The 23350-nt window shown below is 42.6% G+C and overlaps 1 protein-coding gene across 1 annotated transcript in view; it reads right to left on the reverse strand.

The window, feature by feature from the left end:
• Positions 1 to 14038, reverse strand: part of CDHR1 (cadherin related family member 1) — a 44310-nt gene extending 30272 nt beyond the window's left edge. Inside the window, exons 1-7 of the mRNA XM_084525353.1 lie at positions 13830 to 14038; positions 12980 to 13075; positions 4801 to 4946; positions 3900 to 3950; positions 2473 to 2562; positions 1986 to 2072; positions 213 to 329 (exon numbers count right to left, since the gene is read on the reverse strand). Of these exons, the coding sequence (XP_084381479.1) occupies positions 213 to 329; positions 1986 to 2072; positions 2473 to 2562; positions 3900 to 3950; positions 4801 to 4946; positions 12980 to 13075; positions 13830 to 13890 (648 nt within the window). The 5' untranslated portion in view covers positions 13891 to 14038. The remainder of the gene's footprint in view (positions 1 to 212; positions 330 to 1985; positions 2073 to 2472; positions 2563 to 3899; positions 3951 to 4800; positions 4947 to 12979; positions 13076 to 13829) is intronic.
• Positions 14039 to 23350: the final 9312 nt, after the last annotated feature.

Genomic DNA, 23350 nt, shown 5'->3' on the forward strand with positions numbered 1-23350 from the left:
AAATGTCTCCAGATGTTACTCAGCTGGTCACCTTTCCTCCCTCACTTCTCCATGTTACCCATCATACTGCCAGATGTGGCAGATGGAGTGACTCTGCTGCCTCAGTGTTATGGTTATTTCAGAGACTGTTTAAGCCATCCCTCTATTTGACCTAAGCTGCCCTTCTCAAATGCAACCCTCCATCTCCTCTAGTTTTGAAAAAAGCTTCATACCTTGGCTACGACGATGACAAAATGTGTTCTTGATTTCTCATAGTCCAGGGTGACCCCTGTTTTGATGCGCAGGACACCACTGTGACGGTCTATTGTAAACTTATTAGCATGGATGTTCTAGAAGAAAAGGAGAACCAGCAGAAGATTACAGGTATGGAAATAAGATTGCTGTAGGGATTAATCTTCTATTTCATCTTCTAAGGGAAAAGACCAGAATAATGATATAGTTTGGGTGAATAATGTATTTGATGAATTTCACCTCTGCGTGTTTATGAACAATTCATGAACCAACCATGAGTCTCTCATTATTCAGAATAAATCAGTTAGCTTCAATGTAGATTTAAAAAAACCTTTTAGTATTTCATTGTGAAATCTTGAATTGGCTACCAGTTCATTGCACACAATGAGGTAGAGAGGCCTAACCAAGGTGGGGTGGGGGAGACAATGTAGGGAAAAAAAAGGAAGAAGAAAAATGGTGTTATCCCTTAGCATTTCAAAGTTCTGGCTTCAGAGAAGCAGGCATGTTGCATACATAGATTATTGCCAAGGACTTTAAATTAATGTTTAAGTGATTTTCCAAAAGAAACACCTAAAAGACATCCGATTTCCAGAAGAGACTAAAAATGTCACCCTCCCTTCTGCCTGACTGGAACAATCCAGTAACACAGCTCTGTTTGGGTTTCCTTACACAATTGCTACTGCTGGATAATCTTTGTCTTTTTGATGGACGTCACCACCTGCCCACACCAGACTTTCAAAGAATTTGTTTTTCTGCACAACTTGAGAATTCCCATAAATTGTGCCAAAAGTTATAGCTGCATTTTTTCAACAAATACACATATTTAGAAAGATTTTTTGGTATACAAATATATTAGGTAGAGACAGAAGTTTAAAATAGCTGTTCCTTGGCTTCAGAGTCTATCAGCTTTCTGGAAAAAGCCCTGGGTAAAACTGAATCCTGCACATATTGCATTTTAATTGGATCATAATCAGTGAAATCAAAACTAGATTTCAACAAGGTGTTCTTCCACAGTAGGTCCAAGGTCTTAACAACATCAGCTTTAGTGCTATGCAAATATATTCCAACTTGTTTCTGTATTGTACCCAAGGTAAACACAGCAACAAATCGGTTTTTGTTTTGGTTTTTATTTTATTGTCTCCTGAATAAAGGGAACTGCAGCTCGTCTGGAAGAAGCTGCTTAAAGGAAGAAGGAAGTTGAAGGACATCATGCAAGATGTTGTATTTTGGCATGCAAGGGGTCTGTAACACAGAAGTTCAGCTTTACATACAGAGCCCTTTCTGTTCTTCACCAGTGGGCGATACCTGAAAGGCTGCTTTCAATCAGGCACTGGGCTTTTTCAGGGAGAAGACTTAGTACCCAATATTTTACAGTGATGCACCAGTCTGCTACATCCAAATGCAGATTTGGGTTTCCAATGCATTTTGCTTTCCAAAGAAAGCTATTCCATACTTTTGAAATCCCACGTGCACACAGGACTACAAATTAGACTTGCTATCCCTGTCACTCCAAAGGGGCCAATAGGAGCCGTGCTGCAAGGATTCCCACTGGCAAGCACAAGAGTGACAGTGGCAACCCCAGCACCAACCCCTGCCAGTTGGACTGCACTTGGCTGCTCACCAGACAATATCCAATTTGTCAAAGCTTGTTTTCTGGTGCACAGTACAAAATTGGTCCTATAGACACTACTAGCAGTTCAATCCTCTGCATCTTAGGAGAGAGATGGTTTCTGAAGGTAGAGGCAATACCTTACCTGCAAGAAGTAGGTGATACTTCCCCCAGAACCAGTGTCTCTGTCCACTGCCTCGATCTTAAAGATACTGCTGCCAGAGGGAGTGTTCTGTGAGCAGAAAGAGGTACCAGACTCAGACAGAAGTGAAAAATCAGGGGAGTTATAAAAAAAAAAAAAAAAGCAAAGTGAGCATGCAAAGAGGCAGAAAAAGGGAGCTAGTAGAAAGAATATAAACGAATGAAGGAACCAAAGAGCAGAAAGAAAAGAGGGAAGAGATTAAAATGGAAGAAACTGGAGAAGACCAAGAAACAAGAAAAACTTTCTGGAATAAGGGTGTCAGGAAATCTGCTAACTTGTTCCCTAAGTTTGCAGTAAATACTAAATCCCTGCCCAAATCCCAAAACAAAACAATGCCAATTAGTCCTGCTGATCTTATTACTTGACTGAAAACAAACTAGCTCCTCTTTCCAATCTATTGAAATATAGTATGCAAAGAAACTTCACCAACCTCTGGGACTTGGACTATGTAAGGTGTATTGATGAACTCTGGGCTCTCATCATTAGCATCTGTTACAAGAATCCTAACTTTTTCCGAAACCTGGAGTAGAATATGAAGAACACGTTATATGTCAAGCTGATTTACAACAAAATCTGTTCATTTGTCTACTAAAGTGTAGCCAAAGGCAATGAAAAATTCGTAATAGGATGCCTTTGCACTACCAAAATTAAGTATATAAAAGAAAAAACAGAAAACCACAAAATCCAAAAGAATTTTGTGGATATCTGTGTGGAGAGCATGCAGATATCTCTCAATTAAATAAGGAGTCTTAGCGTACTTTATAAAGTTATAGATCAGGGCTGATTTTCTTAAGTCTTCTTCTTTATGGCATTCAAGATACCATGATATCTTTTATGGGAATACACAAAAGACAGTATAAGGTTGGTACTGACAGCACAGGGCATTCATTAATGCCTCATTTGTATCATATTAGGTTAATAGCATGCATAATTTGGATGTAACAAATGCATGTTTTTAATATTTAACAATCTACCTTGAAGAAAATGCATATTCTTTTTCTAAAAATATGGACACAAATATATTTGATGAACTTCCCAGTTGTCTACAAAGCGGGCAGGTGGATGTGATCCCATTACTAGCTATTTACGGAGATTGTGGGGGTAGTTGTGCCTGTAGGACGTGGGTGTCTCCCAAGCATGCGGTAATCTCATTTCATTTGATTGAGATGAGAAAAAGCTCTAGAGTTATCCAGTTCTGTGGATAGTAAGAGGGTCCCACTTTTGTTGCTCCTCTAGCAATGAAGCCCAGGTCCTCTTACCAGCAGACTAACATCCTGACTGTGAGAGTGTGTCTGTAAACTGGAAATGTCAAGGAAATTTGTAGAACTAGGACTGGATACTTGTGCAATGCCTCGGTTAAGCCCTTAATGATTAGACATGATCAAAGCTTTATTCAGCAGCAGACGAAAACCCTCACCACCTTAGCTAGCCTAGGCAAATCTTCTTAATGCCACACTAGAGAAACATTGTGGGGGTGGATGGACAGGCAGCTCTCATGCGTCTAACACTAGGTTGCTGTAATGTCACATATTTCTCCAAAAAGCCTTCAGCTCCTTCTTAGTTATGAATCCCACTGAGCTGACAGTGAAACTTCGTAGGAAGCTGCTGTTATTCTGCAGGCCACTAAGTCAAGCTTTCAGCTCACACTATGCTGTAATTATCCTCAAACAGCTGAGTAAGGAGCTGGAGTGAGACCTGAGTTACTGGCAGTTCAGTGGCTCTTGAAACAGGAGGTAAAACTCTAATGAGATTATGTTTTCTGATAAAATGAGATAGTCCCTGTAAGGTAATTTAATGGGAGGAGGTACAACTGCAGGGCGGACAGTTTGACAAGTTAGAGTATAATTAAATACTTACTGTACTCAGGCCATCTGAAATACTGACAATAACTTCAATCTCATCTTCTTTCTGTAAACCAATAAAATTCATTTGTTAGAGAGAAGGTTTTGCCCTTATTGGAAAATGAACTGCAGATTTAAACATATCTCAGCAGGTACATGAAAATAACAACCGATACCACAAAACCATCACAGGAGAGACTAAAGAGACCCCTCAGGGGCTTCAGCTAAAGGGCTTCTTGGACTTTCTGGAGCTACTGTCAGGAGACAGGTGCTCTGGGAATTCATATTATTCTATAAAGTGCTTGTGAAAAATAAGTCATTTTTGAAGAAACACTACCTAAAACAACATTATTTGTTAAAATTCTTCTTAGTATGCAGTATTTTGAAGGGTTTGCTAAGTATAGCGTACTCTTCACTGCAAAACATACATAATGGTTATGCCTGTGTTCCTGAAATAAGGTTGCCTTTAGGCTACTGTTGCTAGGAACAACTTTAACCCACGTGGTTATGGGCCAAAGGGCTATATGTAACTAGAAAAGCATCCCGGAACACTGCTTTCATAAATATCTACTTTCTCCTAAAGACAGGAGAGTCCTAAAGAAATACAGATTCTGTCTGAGGATTATAGAACTGTATGCGATGGGGTGTGGATGGGGGAAGATAAATATAAAATATAAACTTCTCTTTTGGCAAAAGCTGAAAAAAGCCCACAGCTGCCAACAAGTTAGATAGCAGTGTTAGTGGTGCAAATCAACTGGAAAACAACCTGATGGGTGAATTATCGTGTCTCAGAATTACGAAGTAAATTACATGTTTCATATGACGCAAATTGATGTTGCCCCTCACAGCCATTGATCAATGGAAACATAAGGAAAATCCATGCATACACAAAGTGGTGACGTCTTGCTGTACTCTACCTCTCTGTCAAGTTCCTCAATTAGCGTAACATTTCCAAGGTTTCTGTCAACAGAAAAGTAGCGTCTTGATCCAGCTTCATAGGTCAGGCCATATGTCACAGGATCTCCTTCAGGATCGGTTCCATTCAGGGTATACACATGGGTACCTGAAAAATTGACCAGTGATGTAACCACAGGGAAATGTTCAGTCAGTTAATGTTTTGTTGATTTGCTCTCTAGGAACTCAGCCCTCCTTCAAAGCTTCTGTGCATCAAAGCCACTTACTGGGAAATACAAGCGCATAGACTGTTTAATAGTACTGACAGCCACTTTTTAGCCTCATGGTTAAACTGAATTCATCAGTGATGGTTTCTCTCAGTTAGGACCCTTTCCTGCACAACTGCATCACAGTGATGACACAGATAAGTTCTTGACTAACTATCACCACAGGATAGCCTGAAGTGATGCTGTTGTAGGGCCCTCACACACCTTTTTCTACGGAAACAATGAAGTTGCAAACTAGCAGGTATGGAAGCCAGGAGCTGAAGGCAGCACTCACGCAGAACAGGGCCCAGGCTCTGGAGACACAAGGACATTTGCTGACTTTTCCACTTTCAGAACTAGATGCAAAAGTCTTCCTGCCCGCTTAGCTCCCCCTCATTAGCTCCCTCTCATTAGATTCTCTACTTAACACATCCACTCATGCACTTAACAATGAATAAATTCTCTAAATTCATCAATGTATTTCCTTCACAAGCTGGGGAAAGAGAGAATGTTATTTCTATTTTTAAGTATTTGAGAAGCTGGTGCCAGTTTTTGCAGTAAAGCGACTTTGTTTATCAGAAGTGATATTTTCTGGGGGAGTTATAACGCCCACATTTTCAAAACATGCTGCGGGTTTATTAGCATTATTTTTTTTAAAACTCAGATGTTTGTCATTCTAATGTGCATTAGTATCCTCACCCAAGTAACTTCAAGCACTTCACAATTATCAGTTAACTGAGCCTGATATATAAAACAGTCGTTTGCTTTTTCCTCCTAGCAGTCTGATGCAATGTGGATAACTTATCTGAGTTATCCAAGTTGTAGAGGTTCAGAACACAAGCTAACAAAGTTCTAACAAGCTTCTAACAAAGTTCTTTAAATTGGAAATACTGTGAATGACTGACTGGTTGGTGCTGTCTTTTGCTTTTGCACAGGACACAGAAGCATGATAGAATGACCACTGCTAACTAAGCTAACAAAGTTAGGGCAGAACACTGTCGAGGGGAGCCCAGAAGATTCCAGTTTTAACTACTCTGACCCTAAGTTTGATGGATTTTTAACTCTATGAGCAGAAGTCATAATCTTTTTCACATATCCTCACTGCAGTGGCAGTGGAGTTTTTCACTGAGCAGCCCCATATATGTTTAACTCTAGAGTTTTGGCTGCAGTCCTGCCAGTGCGCAGACAGGCAAGCTTCTTGAAGGTTTCTTTAGTTTTGTAATGCAACCTCATTTGCTTATTGCTTGACATGAAAAACGTGAAGCAGCAAACTGGCAAGCTTAATGGACATACAACATCCAGACATCAGCACTGATACTTAGAAAAGATAGATGTTGTTTGCACAGCAAGAGATTGTGCCAAGCCACGCTGGATCTGTGCTCACTTGCAAGTGACCCCTCTTATGGTGATTATTAAGGCAATTACCTGGGCAACTTTGTACAGAAAAAGAAGTTCAAAAAACAACGAGCATGCAGAACACATACAACAGACTCTATTATGAGCTGGCTCAGCCAGCCAACAAATATTCAGGGTTTGCGAAACAGGTTTACAAAACTGCAAAAATGATTACCACGATTTTGGTGGGCTTATCCCACAGAACAGAGAAGGAAATTACAGGACATCGGTGTTGTTTTTAGGGAAAGACAATGAGCAGTACGATGAGACTTCTCTTACCATAACACCTGAACTATATACATAAAAAGAAAGGTAAGGAGAGGAACAAACAGGGATTGTTTTCAAACAGTGTTCTGAGAGGACACCCACATCTTGATATAGCCCCAGCATAGATCGCATTTGTTCTTGTTTTTCAAAAGCTCTCTCAGTACCACAGCTAGGGCCAAATGAAGAATTCAGGCATCAAATGTTTTCAGACCAACCCTTTTTCGTCCTTTTTCTGCCACTAGAAGTTTTTACTTCTTAATTGCTTCTGTGCTCTGCTTTTTCACTTGTCCTGCCTGCTTCCAGCACATGGAGGTGCCTGCAGCTGCTGAGCAGCACTGCCTGTCCAGAGGAGAAGCAGGATGGACACCACGACCCATGGCTGAGGTCATTCACAGCTTGTGGGTGACAACCAGGTACACGGTGCAGTGCTGGGATTGGGGCTGCCCCGTGCCACCACCGCTGCCAAGTGCTCCTCAGGGATGGCCAGGCATGTGTTAGAGAAGAGCCGGACTGTGAAAGTTCAGGTGAACACACCTGAACCTGGACTCATTCTTCTAATCTTATAATTTTCTCTCCAGCACCATCTAGGAATTTTCCTCTGAGAAAAACAGGAATTTTCCTGTTGCTAGAAGTGAGGAGAAACATCGATATTGATCCAGAATGAGATTACTGAGGTTTCTGAGCAAGTTTGCTTCCTAGCTAAAACTGGTATTTCATTTTTCATAACACAGGGTACTTGTGTGCCTTTCAAATTGGATTGTGGATCAAAATTTCTCTTCTACCTCATTACAGTTCCTAATTTTGTCTGAACTGCAATTTCACTGCACAATGCTCTCTATATCATTAACACCCTGGGAATGCTTCTCAGCACAGTGTTAAAGCCAATTAAAAATCTCCTCTCAGCGTGCTGCCTCCACTTGCTGAAAAGAAAATAAATGAAACACCGAGCCAAAATCTTATCAGGGAGCACCAAGTAAACAGCCGTTCCCTGTCAGAAAGATAAGGGAATGGAAGAATCTTCAGCCAGAGACACGGCAAGTACAGTAAGGGCCCCATGGATGTGCTGCACCCCCTGAGCACCTGGGAATGGCACAGCAGGCTGGGTCGGGGATGTCCCGGGGAGCTGCATGCTGCTCCCTGCTACAGCTGCTTGCCAGGCACCACACCAGACTTTCACCCTATTTTTCTAGTCCATATTACAAGCGATTTGCTCTCTGCTCCTGCTGCTCAGGATGAATGTCTGTCCCCTGACATTATTTCTCCGCTTTCCTTCATTTCTAGCAAATTTATTCACGGCCAGCCTCTGTCCGTGTGCTCTGGGGCTGCTTCTGCCCTCTCGCTGAAGACACACACTCCCTCTCCACTATGCGATGCTCTGCAAACAAATCCCCTCCCTGCCAAGTTAAACGGGCCAGGCACATTTTGGACTCATGTTCACTCCCTATCTTCCTTTGCCACCACAGCTGACATCTGTTAAAAAGATCCTGGGAGGGATGTACACGGCCACGCTCCCAGGACAGGACACGTGTGCTCCCAGTGTCACAGCGAATACTATCTCACCTGGGGTTATTCGCCTGTTCTCCACCCGTCTCAGCCAAAAGCCCATCTATCTCCCTGCTAGAGGAGGCAACAACAGAGCCCACAGACACCTGTTTCAGACTGCGAGGTCACCCCAAGGAAAGCAGAGCTCCTGGATGACATGGACCAGTACAAAGACTACCCAAAAACCTGCTCCATACCCACTTGCTACCAGCTCCTGCTTCTTCCTGAGTGCCCCAGCCGCTCCTGCTCCCCCCTGCCCCCAGCACACCGCAGTGGCTGGCAAAACAGAGACAAGACCAGGGAGGAGCAGCTCGAAGCCCCACAGCTGAGACCCTGTGGTGAGGAGACTGGAGTACAGCAGCAAGCATGCCGCTTTGTGTAGAGTTACCTCTGCTACAGTGAGGTAGGAGGCTGGCTGCATTTAACAAATTTGTTCTGGGAGCTCCTAATTTTCTTAATGAAAATTTGTGGGTTTTAGTTTTTGCAAAAAGTTGAATATTTTTGCACCTTCAGGCAATTTACCCTTTTTGGAGTAATCTGAATGTGAGGCCATGATGGGTCTCTGGATGTCAAGACACAACTTGGGCTAATTTGTCCATGTCTGCGTAGTCAGCAAAGAACTGTTATCGAAAAGAGAAGCACGCTAATTCTTTCACTCAGAGATTTTTTTGTGACAGGGGCAGGAAATAAATTGTGGGCAGGGTTCAGCTACTATGTTTGTGATGGATGAAGTACAAAAACACAGAAAGCACAGTGCCAGGGGGCGATTTCTGAGCATTGAAAGAAGTCTTGGGAGCAATAGCAGGAACTTTTGCCAGGTTGGGGACCATCAGGTGGAAGGAGGAATGATGGATTCCAGAGAGGACAAGACAGGCCTCTACCGCCAGCCATGAGTGATGGAAGAAACCAGATCAGGAGCCTGCAGGAACAACTTGGGAGGCTTGAAGTACAGAGGAACATGAGGTGGTCAGTCAGGTGGCAGGCAGCTGGGGGCTTTGATCACAAAGTGCCACCGCACATCGGCTTTTAATGGGGAGGGAGTGCATACGTGGGGCATTGGAGAAGACAGAAAGAAATGCAAGCATGAAGGGCATGCAAAAATCTCCAGGCATGATGCTTGGGCTTTGAGAAAGTAATGAACTTAGGCCTTATGAGTATGCTTCAATCCCTTGCTTTGCAAGTCTCGTCAATGTCCCACTGTGAAGGCTTACAGGATTAACGAGGTAAGATGAGGAAAACAACCTGATATAACATCTCACACATGCCGTAAGACCACGATTAGTGGCATTGTATATGTACAAAGAGAGCTCTTTGCAAACAGCTCATCACTGAACAACCCCACCTGCCCTGTGGGACAGTCCCACAGACCACAACTGCTATGTCAGATCCTAACTTCTCCCATTCTTCCATGTGCCGCTGGAAGGGGCTGCTGTTCCGGCCCTTCTTACATTGTCTCACGCTCTCTGCAGCTTTAAATGGGATCTGGAAATGCACAGGCAATTTCAGGCTTTCACACAGAAACAGCAATTGCTTTCTTTATGATAACTTATGCCATAACGTATATAACCTGATAGACCACAACTACGTGCAAGTAGGCAAAACACCACAGGGGAAATGAAGGTCAAGTAAAAGATGGTTTGAGCATGAAAATGTGTTTTTCTTGAATTTGCTGCGTTCTTGCAGCAGTATCATTTCAATTTCTCTTTCTACAGTCACTCAGAGAAACCATCATCTCCTTTTGGTGCTCTGAAACACCGCATGCCCCCTGCCTACAGATGCTGGGGATCTTAACTAACACACAGCACCGCCAACTGCTTGTCATCTCAGCAGCGCCAGCCTATAAAATTTCTGGAGGCTTATTAAAGCCGCTGTTGATGGCATTGCTCACATCAGACGCTGGCTGCTGCTGAGGCACAGCCAAGAAAGCTTTTCCTGCCTATGCTCCAGCTTCTAGGTAAGCACAGAGAAGACCAAACACCAACCCACCCTGTTTTGCAGCACCCAAACCAATGCTGAGTGAAGCCATTCAGAACCAAACCTACAAAGGTTTTAATGCCCCTGCTTTGTCACCGATCGTCCTGCTCGGGACTGAAAGATGACTGGTGGAGCACGGATCCTTGGGATTGTGCACAGACATGGGAGACCAGAATCCTTCTCCTCCTTCCAGAGAAAGAGCAAGGCAGAGGGAGGAAGAGCAACAGCGTGAGATCCCTCTCAAGGAGCAAAGCTAAATCACGGCAGGCACCAGAGCACTGAAGTGCCAGCACTCTTCATGCTCTGCTCTGGGAGCCTCCTGCCAAACCATCCCTGAGGACTGCCTGTGCTGACGTGGGCTGCGGGTAGCAGCAGTTTGTGTTGAGCAAGCCCCAAGTAGCTGTGTCCCAAGGGCATTTCCCCAAGTGCTTTCAGCAGAGAGGATCCTGCAGTACTCAGAGCTTTTAGGCAAGGTGCCCTGAGAACTACAGGCCAAAAAAAATACTTGCAGCTGCTTGGCAAAGCCAGCACACAGGGACTCCTCAAAAGCAAGCTCTTTTCTTCCTTTGGCAAAGGCTTCTCTAGGTCCTTTGCAAAAGTGTGAACTCAGCAACTCCTGATCCTTCACCTCAGCAAAACACTTCTGGTAGCACCTTTGGAGATTTAATCCACAAGTTGCTTCTCTTGTCTCTTAAAGTACATTTATAGAGCAGACCAGAAGTACAGGCTAGCCAATGTAAATACACTCTGGCCAAAGCCAGCGAGCATGAGAACCAGCAGCATGACACATGGAGCAGCTTGAGCTTTACCACAGCTGCAACCAAAGCAGAAACACCCCGGGGAGCTCTGTGCACCTCGCCTGGTTGCTGTGTTACCACAGCACAGGTAGCAGCCCAGTGTGTATTTGCCTACCCTGCTCAGGCTAGCTGCCCGTATACTAACACGCTGCTGTTCTGCCATCTAGGCATGCACATGCTCCTCTTTTGCCCACCTGCAGCCCCGGACCAGCTGCACGGTGTCCCAGCACTAGAAAATCACCGACACAATCCACTGCTGCGGGGAGTGCTGTCACCTGAGCAGGACTGTGGCACTGCAGACCTGCTAGGAGGGACATCTCTGGCTGTGCCGCAGCTCTGTGCCATCTTCAGCTCCCCACCTCCACACAGGTGGCTGGAGGCCCCAGCAGTGGCAGGGCGAGGCTGATGCTCTGTAGGTGCCTGCGAGCTGGCACCACACCAGGGGATGGCAGGCAAAAGGCAAGTGACTCAAATTACTGCCCGCGGTTTGAGGGGCAGCAATGGCAAATGTCACCCCAAACAAACCGGATCAGGGGTCCCATTTTGTTTCAGCAAGCATCCAGCCTTACCAGCCTTATCTACACTAACAGACAGGCAATTCCATGGGCCATCCTTGGTCCAGCACACAGCAGAGCTGTCCTCATTGCTAAGGTAGAGCAAGCGTGGCTTCCAGATGAATAGGTAGGGCGCTAATCACAGCCTCTGGCTTTTGCAGGTGCCACTACAACACTGTTGGCCTTCAGCCGAGGTTTCCACTTGAGCTTGACTGAGCTTATAGTGAAGCCCTGCTGCATCATAAGCAAGCTCGCCTCAAGTTAAGCCCCTAGATGCGTCATTTCTATGCTGTGTGCTGCTTTCTCCCCCTCCTCCTCTCTGGCTGAACAGCGAAAGAAGTCACTGCCTCCCAACCATCCCCTCCTCACCCCCCAACATGCCCAGCATGGATCGTGGCTGGCATTTACACCACTGGATCCAAAACAGAGGTCTGGAGCAAACCTCAAGCAGCCACTTCTCCAAGTGATGAGTGCCATGGTCATGTTTAGGATGACGAAGGCACTGGTGTTGGACTTCCAGGAGAGACTGTGCCCTCTGGATCCTGCCTGAGACGGGAGGTTTGGGGGTACACCCCTTCCTGCATCTCTCTCATCTTTGCACAAGGCTGATAATAAATGGGTGCTTTGGTGCTCAATTTGCAATAGCTAAATACTTTTCTCTACCTGCAACAGCTACAGACAACCCAGGGAAAATACTACACAAAACCTCAGCACTACATTTGGAAAAAAGGTGGTCTTCATCACTGTGATATATTTTATATTAAATTTTTTTAGATGTTAGGAAATTGTTCTTTCCCCAAGGAAAATGTTGATTATAAATCATCTTTTTCTTTTTTTTTTCTTTTCTTTTTTTTTTTTTGTTACAAAAGCATAAATACACCTGCCTTAAAATATTCAAAGTTGAAAAATGTACCAGTTTTCTAATTTTCAGTAAAACAAAACTATAGAAGTGATTTTTAAAAAAACAGATTTAGACAAAGCAATTTTCACTCCAAGTAGAAACGTTTTCTACCATTTGTACTGTAAGCCTGAAAAATGTGATAACTTTAAAGAAAATCATGCTTCTGATACTTTTCAATGTATAGTTTGCTTTTATCAAGGCTGATAAAATTATTGGCAACTATGCTTTCTTATAAACATTCATAGAATTGATGAGAAGATCCCAAAGGTCTGTGCTCTGATGCTGTGAATAGATTCATGGATCAAGAAAAGGGAAGCTAAATTTCATGCTTTAAATTACAGCTACAATTCAAACATGTCATTTTAAATTGAGACCAATTAAATGCTTGAGAAAAAAATATGCAAACCCACAGTATACAACAGTGCCTGCGACAAAACATATGTTGCTAATCAAAAGAGCAAACAGCTCCAGTTTCACAATATAAACATATTCATGTTAATACTGACCAACAGGTGTGTCCTCTGAAAGGCTGAGAAGTGCCATGTTCCCATTTGTGCTTCTGGCTCCATTGTCAAAGAAATAGGGGGCATAATTTGCCTGAACTGCAATCAAAACAAAACAGAAGCCAAAGAAAAGCATTTCATTGGTGGCAGTTATCTAGCTTTGTTAACTGACTTTCAGTAAACAAGAACTGACAAACACAAAACGATATCCAGTTGCTGCAGTGGACTTTCTGAATTGGATCTGTACAAATATTTCACATAAAGTGACTTCTGCATGCTACTGTGCCAAAATTCACACAGCAGCAAAAAGAGAAGGAGAGCATATAAAAAAACACTACCATAAGCACATCAAGTAGCAGGATCTCTAAGAAATCTCAATCAGATCCAGACATTTTCATTGCAAAATTAACCTTTTCAGCTTGCAATGACTGTACGCCTCTCCCCTATGCTACACACATGAATCTGAAACTTTTCCAGTGCCTTAGTACTTCACACAGTATTCTAAACGCATTCTGCCTTAATATTATGCCTACTGCAGGAGCAATTAGCCATAATTAAATTGTTACTTACTTGCTGCCAGACAACAGCAAAGTTTAAAAAACAAAACAAAACAAAACAAAAAGCATGTTAGTTGTCTCTCTACTGACTGACTGTAAGAGATTCAAAATAGCCCGTTTGAAATAAAAGTACAAGTACAAATATATAAGCACAGAGGGTATCAATTCACAGGGGTCAGCAGCTGCCACGGAAAATATTTCAGGACAACATGACCACATCAGTAAGGATCACTACAGGATTTAAGGTTATGCCCATATCCTCCTATATTTTTATTTAAAGTGATTATTGTACTCACCCAGGCACACGTGCACCAAACTGAGGAATAAGGAGGGGGTGAAATGCCTTACATGCTTCATCCCACCGAAGAAAGGGCTAATTTCTTCTCTGTTTCAAGGGTTTTATTTATTTATTTTTTCTCTCAAAGGTCCAGGAAAGCGTCCTTCAGACTGTTGTAGCGGAGAAATGTGCAAGAGGCAGTAACAGATGCTAAGATGTTAAGCGGATGACACGTCTTAATTTCTGAGGAATTTAAAGCAGCTCCTTCCTACCACCTAATTAGACCAATTACTTTGCAGGGAGCTGTGGGACTCATTTCTAAGACAAGATTTGGAGGAATCAGAACCTCTCACAGGTTCTGCTGTTAGCTCTGTATTTATGCTGTCCAAATGCGAAAGTCAGAGAGAAAGCAAATCTGAAAGTTGTTTCCTTTCTGAACTCTATCTTTAATGCTCTAAGCCAGTCTTCTGTTTCTGAGAGCTAGAAGAGGTTGTCTTTACCTTAGATTTGGTAATTGTGAGAAACTACAGAAAAAGAAAATATAACACTAGCAGCAAAGAGTAAATACCTTTGTAACCATTTTAAAGGAAACAACCACATTTATGATAGCTAATCTGTTTTTTAAGATACAAAACAGACAAAATTGCATACTAAAAATGCAGAAGTCAAATGTTCCTTTTGCAAGCTGGCCTCATCAAAATGCATGTGTTTCTGAAAACATCTATTATATTCAGCAAACAATTTTTAACCAACACACCAAAAACATCTCACGGAAAAAACTTCATGCAATAGCTTTTCTGCACCACCTTGTTTTGGTTTTCTGCACATAAAAGGTGTCTGCACTAATTTAAAACATATTTACCATCCAATAAATAAGAGAGCTAAAGAAACACCCAGCCTAGGAAGTTGTTCACAGCAAAAGCTTTGGGCTGCTTAAAAGGAACTTGATCAGTGGTAATACCTCCAGTCAGGGGGATCTTTACACAGCGGTTTAGCTGTTGACCTGAGGAAAAGCACTTGCCCTTTAATGCTGCGTTATTGGAGTGCTTTTTTTTTTTTTTTTTTTTTTTTTTTTTTTTTTAATTGACAGCGTTCATGAAAGAAACACTTGAGAAATGAGCCAAAGAGCGCCCCACTGCAGTCCTGTTCAATGTAACAGGAGTTACCCTTTCTTCCTGGCACATTGGAAGGATTTACACTGGTGCTGGCTGCACCCAGTAGGACTGCTGACGTGATAGGTGCCAGCTCCAGTGGCCGGGCAGCCCTGTACCCGCAGGGAGGGCTGCAGCAGAGCCACTGCTGTTGCAGAGTACTGCAGGAGAATCTGATGGTGCTGCTGACCCCTCAGGGCCTTCTGATGGTCAGAGGCCAACCCTATGCCCGCAGAGCCCCTTGGCCATGTCGAGTGTGTACGCCCCACGTAACTCTGTGGGCCTATGGTGCTCCTCGGATCTCTCTGCTGGCCAAACATGTCAACTATAAGGCTCCCAGAAAGGCAGAATTTAAAGTTTCATGAAAAATATTAACAGAACTCACCATCCATGGTTGAACTTGACAGAGAATGGCACAAAGAGCAAAAGCCTAGAAAAGCTCTAGAATATTTTAGACAGATTGATGAAGGCTAGGTACATCAGTGAGCTTCAACCATGACAATCCAGATACAAATCCTGGCTCAGTACAGCACTAAATTGCTGCCTGCCAGAAGCTTGAAAGTTAAACCAGTGGGAAAACAAAACAAAACAAAACAAAACACGGTTGCTCTGCCTTTGTCATCTTGCTCCTTTCCTAACTCCCTCTTACAAGATCAGACCTGTTGTGTGACTCTGTATGGCTACTCTTACACAGCAGCATTTGCAAGATCTCCACATCAAACCACTGTGTGACTTTTCCAGTGGTTTGCAAAGCTCAGTGCAACCTGCAGCAGGCAGCTAAGAAAAACAAATGTGTATTATCAGTGTATTTAAATTCACAATATGGTGACTCAAAGCTGAAAACTGTGTGGGAAGGGGTACACATAAAGAAGACACAAATCTAAGCCTGTTACAGATTTAACCATGCTGCACCACTGCGAACAATAATACTGAACCACTGATAAAAATAAAAAAAAAAAAACATACTTGCACGGTGCCCCCAAAGAGATATCTCTTAAACTTCCTCTCAGCTGCCACCTCATTCTGGAATTGATAACACACCTTTTACTGCAATGTTTTCATAGGAAAAGTGATGGTGAGCCCTTGCCAAAGTTAGTAGCTGTCTGTTCCCCTGGCTGCATCCCCATGGGATCTAAATCTCTAGGGCCTGTATCTAAGGAAGCAAAATGTCTTGTTCCTCCTGAATTTCAATGAGTTTGAGCTCTTAAATCCTGTAGAATTTGAAAACTCAGCTAATATGTTTTTATACACATACAGATAATACAGCTGGGTAGCAAGAATCAGATAATATTTTTTTTTTCTTGTCAGAAAATACTCTTGCTTTAAGCTAGCACAAGGAACCAGGCTGATATTGATTAATTTATGCTTTGGGAAGAAAGGGTGCCAGAAGGAGTTTCAGGAGAATAATGTTTGTAGGAATGGCAGGATCCCACTCTATGTAGAATAAACCTTCCATTTCATATAGAGTACTGAGTAGCAAAAATCAAAACAGAAGAATGAAATACACCCCTCTGATCTGAACCAGTCTGTTTCCCAAGCTGTTTTGTTTGTTTACTTCTCAGTAGGCAAATAAATCTAGAAAGGTTCAAAATTTTCAGAACCCAAGTTCTGGGTTTGGGTCACTGACCAGCAGTATCTACAAGCGCTTGTTGGACTACCTGAATTTTTACTAAAATAATTCAGGAAAAAAACTAACCACATACAAGCCCCTGCCTGCTCCTGCCCTCTTAACTTTCTGAGCTTTCAAGAATCCAGGGTACAAGAGGAGGGTACAGTTGTGCCCTCCATGGGTGCTGCTGTGGAAGACCAGGGGAAGAGACAGTAGAAGGCACTGGGGACAACTGCTTCCAATGGCCTTCACTTGGAAAGAAACAGCACAGGACCACAACCCCTCACACTAGACAGCGATACCAACGCTGAGCTCAGTGGGACCTCTGGGTGCAGGAGGTGGCCAGTTCGCAGCTGGCAAAGAGCAAGTGCATCTCTCAGTCAGAAGCACCCAGCTGGCAATCACTGCCACCTGTGCTGGCAGCCTGAGCAGAGGGCAAAGACCGAGCAGGCATGGAGATAAATTACGCTTTCTGTATTGTGGGTGGCCCTTCCACCTCAGAGCAATCATCTCACTGCTGCTGACCTGGGAGCACCTGCTTGGCATATCAATGTGAGGTTTTCACTGAGTTGCCTTTCAGTCAGTTTTTGGATGCTTACATACATACAGAATTTAAGAATGAGAGAAAAATAAAATAAAATTAAAAAAAAAAATAAATTATAATCTGCTGCCTCACTTTGCTTTATATAAACTATGTACAGTCTTCAGATTTTATGCCTGCCTCCATTTGAGTTAACCCCCGTTATAAACTCTGGATAGTTTTGCTAAGTATTGAAGTCCACATTTTATGCAAGTCATGCTCCAGCTACTCTTTTTCCTACGCTTGTCCTCCTATGCTGGCTGCATACAACATTACGGGTTATCCTGGAAAGGAATATGTTGCATTTTGTGCACGTGTGTAAATAAATTCAACACAAAAGCACTGCGCACTTCATACAAACTTCAGCATGTGCAGAAAGAGTCCAAATTACACTCTGGCTTCCAGTCCCTAAATCAGATGCGATAAGGAGCTGTGGGAGTTATCAGTGATTTCTAGAGGCATTTTACAGAGAGTGATTCACTTAGAATTGCTCGATGAAATAGCTGTGAAGAAGACAAATGGAGCCTAAGTCATTTTCAAGACCTTTCTTAAAATTCTCCCTATTTTCACATCTTCAGATGCGATAGGAGGGTTCTTAGCTATGAAAGCAAAGGAAGTGGAGAAGGGTGGGCCTGTGACACACACAACAGGTGAGGCAGACACCCTAACAGCCCTGAGTTTGACACAGCTATAACCACAGCTGGGCCATTTCTTGCACGCTGGAGGCTCAGTTCACTAGCAAGTCCCACAGTGCACTGTGAGCGAGAGTTGTTCAAACTGTTCTCAAAATGTATTAACAGCAGCAGAACTGCTAAGGAGAAGTAAGTGTAAGAGTTGCTTGGATCTTTTCTCTCTGGCTGGAACCTGAGCAAGTGGTGTGAGGGCTCTTTCTTTCAGCAGAGCTGATAGTGGATGGTTGAGAGCTCATAAGCAGATAGCTGAGAAAGTTAAACATGCAGCTCCCACTACACACAAAACAACATTAAAAAGTCTTGCCTGGTTGAAACCACATTGCTTCTCCCCCTCAAAATCCACCCCCGAAGGACAGAGATAATTTAGATTGGGGCATCACCACTCTTCACCAACATGCATTACTACAGAGTACAAGTGACAGTGCTGGAAATACAGGAACAAGTGTTGGTAACTATTTCTGATGACTGTTTTCAGCAGCAGAGAAGTTCACATTAACCAGCTTTGCATTCTCCTGACACAGCATCAAGTTTTCTGTCTGGCTGCTGAAAGAAACCATGGGAAGTACACAGGGATCTTGCAGCAAAGGAACCTGAGCCACTCACGCTAGCGTTTCATAGTAAGAATAACAAAAGACAAGCAGTGCTGCCTTTATGGTAGTTAAATCTAATCAGATGCATGCTTTAGACCATGGTAATTGGAGAGCTTGGCTGTGATCACCAAACTCCAATCCTCCCTGTTGCCAGAACAAATTAGCCACTTCCTGTAAGAAGTTCAGGTTATTTTGATGCATCTCAAATACATTTGACATATAAAGTAATAAATATAGCAAGAAACTTCCCACATTTTCCACATGGATAGCAAGTCTAAGAGCGCAGGTACACAATCTAACACCTGTGAAAATGACTTTATAATCCTGACCTAATCTGAGGGCGAGAGCTTTTTTCTATAAAGGTATTTATAAGGAACTAAAGCTGGAAGTCTGCTTGCAGTAAAACCATTTACTTGTGTTCACTGCTACTGAAAAGGTAGAAGGAGAAAGCTTGAAGTCTTGTTCCAGTAACTGACAGCAATGTGTTCTTAATGAGGTTACAAGCCAGAACTTGGAGGAGGAAATACTTATGCTGTCCAAGCATGCACAGACCAAGATCAGGTTATGGAGGTTCTGTATGGTCAGTATTTCAGAAGGTATAAATAAGGACAGATTTGCCTGTCTCCTCGAATTGACTGATATGGTTGAGTCAGAACAGAATCTTTTCTTTCTGGGGGGCTGTTTTAAATGCCAACCTCTATAGAACCTCTATATCTAAATAGAACCTATTTTCATTCTCTGTACTTACTGGACATCTGATAGCATTTCTGCTTGGCACAAACTTTATAAAGTTTGAGAACTCACTGTACTGCATCAGGAACCAACAAAAGGTAACCAGGTAGCTGGGCAAACACACCAAGGTAGGAGATACTGGTGTAGGGACAGGCAGTACCCAGGGCTCCATAGGACAAAGTGGTCTTAAAAACAGTAATGCTATTCTGTGTGATCAGACAGTCCTCCTGTCTTGCATATCACAAGCAGTTAATTCCATGCTACAGTTTCATACAATGTAAGGAAAACAGAAGGAGAATAGTCACCAAACATCCAGCAGTGTTAGCATTTCCACAGTGACTTTCAAACAGGTATCAAAATGCTTCCTTCTCCCCTCCCTGGATAGATAAATGCAGGCATAAGGAGACTGTATTTTCATCCCCTAGGAAAAAATCTCACAGACACTTGCCTGCATAATTTATCACGAATTATAGTCATTGACTGTGTGCAAATTCCTAGGAAGAGGAAGCAACACTCCCAGAGCTTCATCTCAGATACGGCTCCTCCTGGCTGCAGTCTGCCAAGGGGTGTTTGTATGTTTGCAAAAATGGCACTGTAGATAACTGGGAAAGGAGAACAATTGTCATGGCTAAAGTTCCTGCTAAGCCATTTTAGTAGCTTAGAGGCTCTTAAAGAGCACTGAAAAATCCATTTACTATTCAGTAACCATGATCCTTTCCTCTCCTATCACTCTCCTCATTTTGTTTTGACAAGGATAAAAAAAAAGAACAATTAGGCCCTAGAATATCCAGGTATATTTAGATAGCCTATATTCACTTCAGCAGCATGATCACTGATAGATGTGGTGCCAAGGAGCATGACAGATCTGTGTGAAGGATGCCATTTAGCAGCAGACAGAGAGTCCAAGTTATTTGCGGAAAAACTACAATTGTTCATTGTTTTGCCTGTAAAAAATGTAGATATATCCGAGTTTGTGCAGTTAGTGTGTGAATAATGAATGAATGAAGATTTTATAGTTTACTCAGTGTGGCTGAGAAAAATAACAAAACTTGTCAAGGCAGAACAAGGAAATGCTTATGTTTGCTCCATAAATCTTCTGGCTGGCGTGCACACCAAGGACATCGCTGTATGGATGCCCTGCTTACAAGGCAGTGCTATGACTAGCTGAATCAGAGGATTTACGAAAGTTAAATATATTTCTTTCATTGTCATGCATAACCAAAGTCTGCTGCTTACTATAGGAAATGCACAAACACAAAGACCACAGCTGAACTACAGCCCTGGCTAGGAAACATTTCTAGGCCGCAAGAGCACCTCAGCTACAGCAGCTGGGACAGTGCTTGGATCTTACTCAGGTAAGTGTGTGGCACCACGGTTGTAGACAGGTCTGCCTGTGACCAGCTGGTGGGGACATTGGTATGTGCCTTTGCTGAGCTCAGTGGGGAATCCCACCACTCAGCAACCCTTGAAATATACCATGTGCTGAGGTACCTACCTTGTTAGGGTCTGGGAGATCCAGCTGGCCAGGGGGCACCGCAGCCTTCACCTGCCATTGCTAACAAGAAGTAATCTGAGCAACCAGAGTCTTGCATCAAAGCTGTGCTTGTCCTTAACCCGAAAGACTAGAAAACAAGGTGTGTTTCAGAAGAGGCCTAAACACTCAACTTTGAAGCAATATACCTTACCTCAAAACCAAACGTAACTATCACTCCATTTCCACGTACACTTTCTAGTAATTATCTAGCCTTTGGCTGGAGAGATTTCAGACAGTCTGTAGCTCTCTAAGTGTATTGGTTCTCAGAGTTTTCAAAGCAAGCAGTTACCCCTGGCGAGAGGCCAGAGGTTGGCTCTTCGTACTTACTAGCTCTACCTAAAAGCCCTGTGTTCTTACCTTTTCCTCCCACACCTTCAAGTACTTTATCTCAAAGCACTGTGGTTATCACTATTTTTTTTTTTTACAACCTATTAGTAAAATCAATAGAACTATATAGCAACAATCTCAACAACAGATGTTAATTTGAGGAATAAATAATATATCTGGGAACAGATTTCCACATCTGATAACTGAGATTACATTGATCCAAAGTTATTGCAGTGAAGGCTGAAATACAAATTAAATAATAGAAAAATCCCTACTCATCCCATGACTTTGAGACGATTACATGGTGCCTTGAAACAGAGATGCTCAAGTCCTGTAACAGAAGCTGTTTCTGGTACAAAAAATGATGCCTGGAAATAGTCAATGCAATGCTGCACCGTTTTATATCATCTTATTGACAATGTGCAGTTCTTTTGGTCTTGTGGACAGAAATTAATGGTGTCAAATTATAATAGTTCAGCATGAGGAAAAAAACTTGAGGAAATTCAGACAACAAAACCATTCTGAGGTAAGATCCCACATAAATAAAGAACGGGTGGGTGACTATCAGCCCAAAGAGACAAAAGATGGCTTTTCCAGTTGTTGAGGTCAGTCAGTGAAGAAGTCCTGGTATCAGAAACTGTAAAATCATGCCTGGGAACAGAAAAAGGCAACCACATATCCTTCTTTGCTAGATATAACTTCAACTCAAATATTTTTTCTTTCATCATCCAATCATCTGATGATTTTTACAGAAAAAAGTTAAATATACACTAGTACTGCTTACTAAGACAAAGGAAGATGCTTAAGTGTTTAATCTTGGTATATTCAAACAACTTCAAGATAAGAGGCAAGTGACAACTATCATCATTTTTTTTTTTCTCAAGTAATGAAAAGTTGATAACTGAGAAGTTAGTAAAAACAAAGGGAATGCTTTAATGAGGGACTTGCAGACACTGCTGCATGCTGTTGTGTTTCTCTGATAGCATCTGTAAACAGATGGACTTCACTTTTTAAAATTTTTTTCATGAAAACATCTTTATTCCCAGGCCTATCTATCTCTTAGGCAAAATTCTGGGATACAAATGGGTTTTAGCATTACTCAGTGAACATGCCACACAGCTAGCCATATGACACGGGGCTCTGCAACAAGACAAATGGGAAGCTTTGTCTTGAGAACCTGCCTAGCGAAGACAATATTTTCCAGTGCACTCCAGCTTAGAATGCCAAGGGTCTGATTCTAAGAGCATCTAGGATTTGATCCTAAGGTTGGGATCAGTGCTGATGACCAAACATCACAGAAACCAGCAGAAAAGCACTCTTCTGCCAGTGACAGATCTTAAATGTCATCTTGCCCATCAGCTGAGGGAAACCCTATTGCTGTTTAGCATTTGGATTATTGTTTGATCTTATTAACCAAGATCTGTTATTTGCTTTGAGCGTGCTACACTTATCACAAATGTGATAACATAGTTAGAAGATTGTACATGTGCCTTGTAGCAGACAGTTGATCACAATCATCTGTTGAGCAGGCATTTTTCTGCACATAGACTTCCATACATATGATAATGAATGCCTCCTGTGAGGTCTAAATTCTGTCCTGCGAGCATCTGTGCTGTACTGCCAGCTGCAACTAAACAGCTCTTGAACTTAGTGTGCCCAATGCAGTTAGAGTCTGACTGTCGCCAAACTGAACTGTTGGTTTGTCAGTGTCTTGCAATTACAGGGATTTTTGTGGGTGTGCCAGGCTGCACAAGACAGACAAGTCATGTTCAGTTCAGGATCTCTCGCAGGCATGAAGTGACCTGATTTCTCTGATTATGCTTTCAGAGACTGACCAGATGGCACTGAGACAGTAAGGTGCTTATCCTACAGCAAATCTCTGGCCTTAGTCATTCCCTTGTGGACCATCAACCTGAAAATATGGAATTAAATCCCCAACACCTGAAAATATTCATAGCCATGTCTCTGAAACACAGATAAACAAGGAGTAACTGAAGGGCTGAATGATGGCAAACCACACCAAGACACTCTTTCTAGCAGAGACTCAGAACAGAAACAATTTTGGTGAATTTCTTCATGGCCTGCTCTAAGATTAAAGGAAAGTATGATGACTGTAGTGGACCTGAAAGCAACTCAGACAACCATCCAATGCCCAACATAAGCCTTACCATGCTAAATGGCTACTGGGAACCAAAGACACACATTGATTGGAATCAACACTCTTGTGCACATCATTTAATGTGTTTTGAAGTAGGGCTCTGCGTTCCCCACCAGCATTTAAACAAATAAATGCTCGAGTCCTACAGAGAAGTTAGTGACAGAGAC

The sequence above is a fragment of the Aythya ferina genome (genome assembly GCF_964211825.1).
Source record: "Aythya ferina genome assembly, chromosome: 7".
NCBI classification, from domain to species: domain Eukaryota; kingdom Metazoa; phylum Chordata; class Aves; order Anseriformes; family Anatidae; genus Aythya; species Aythya ferina.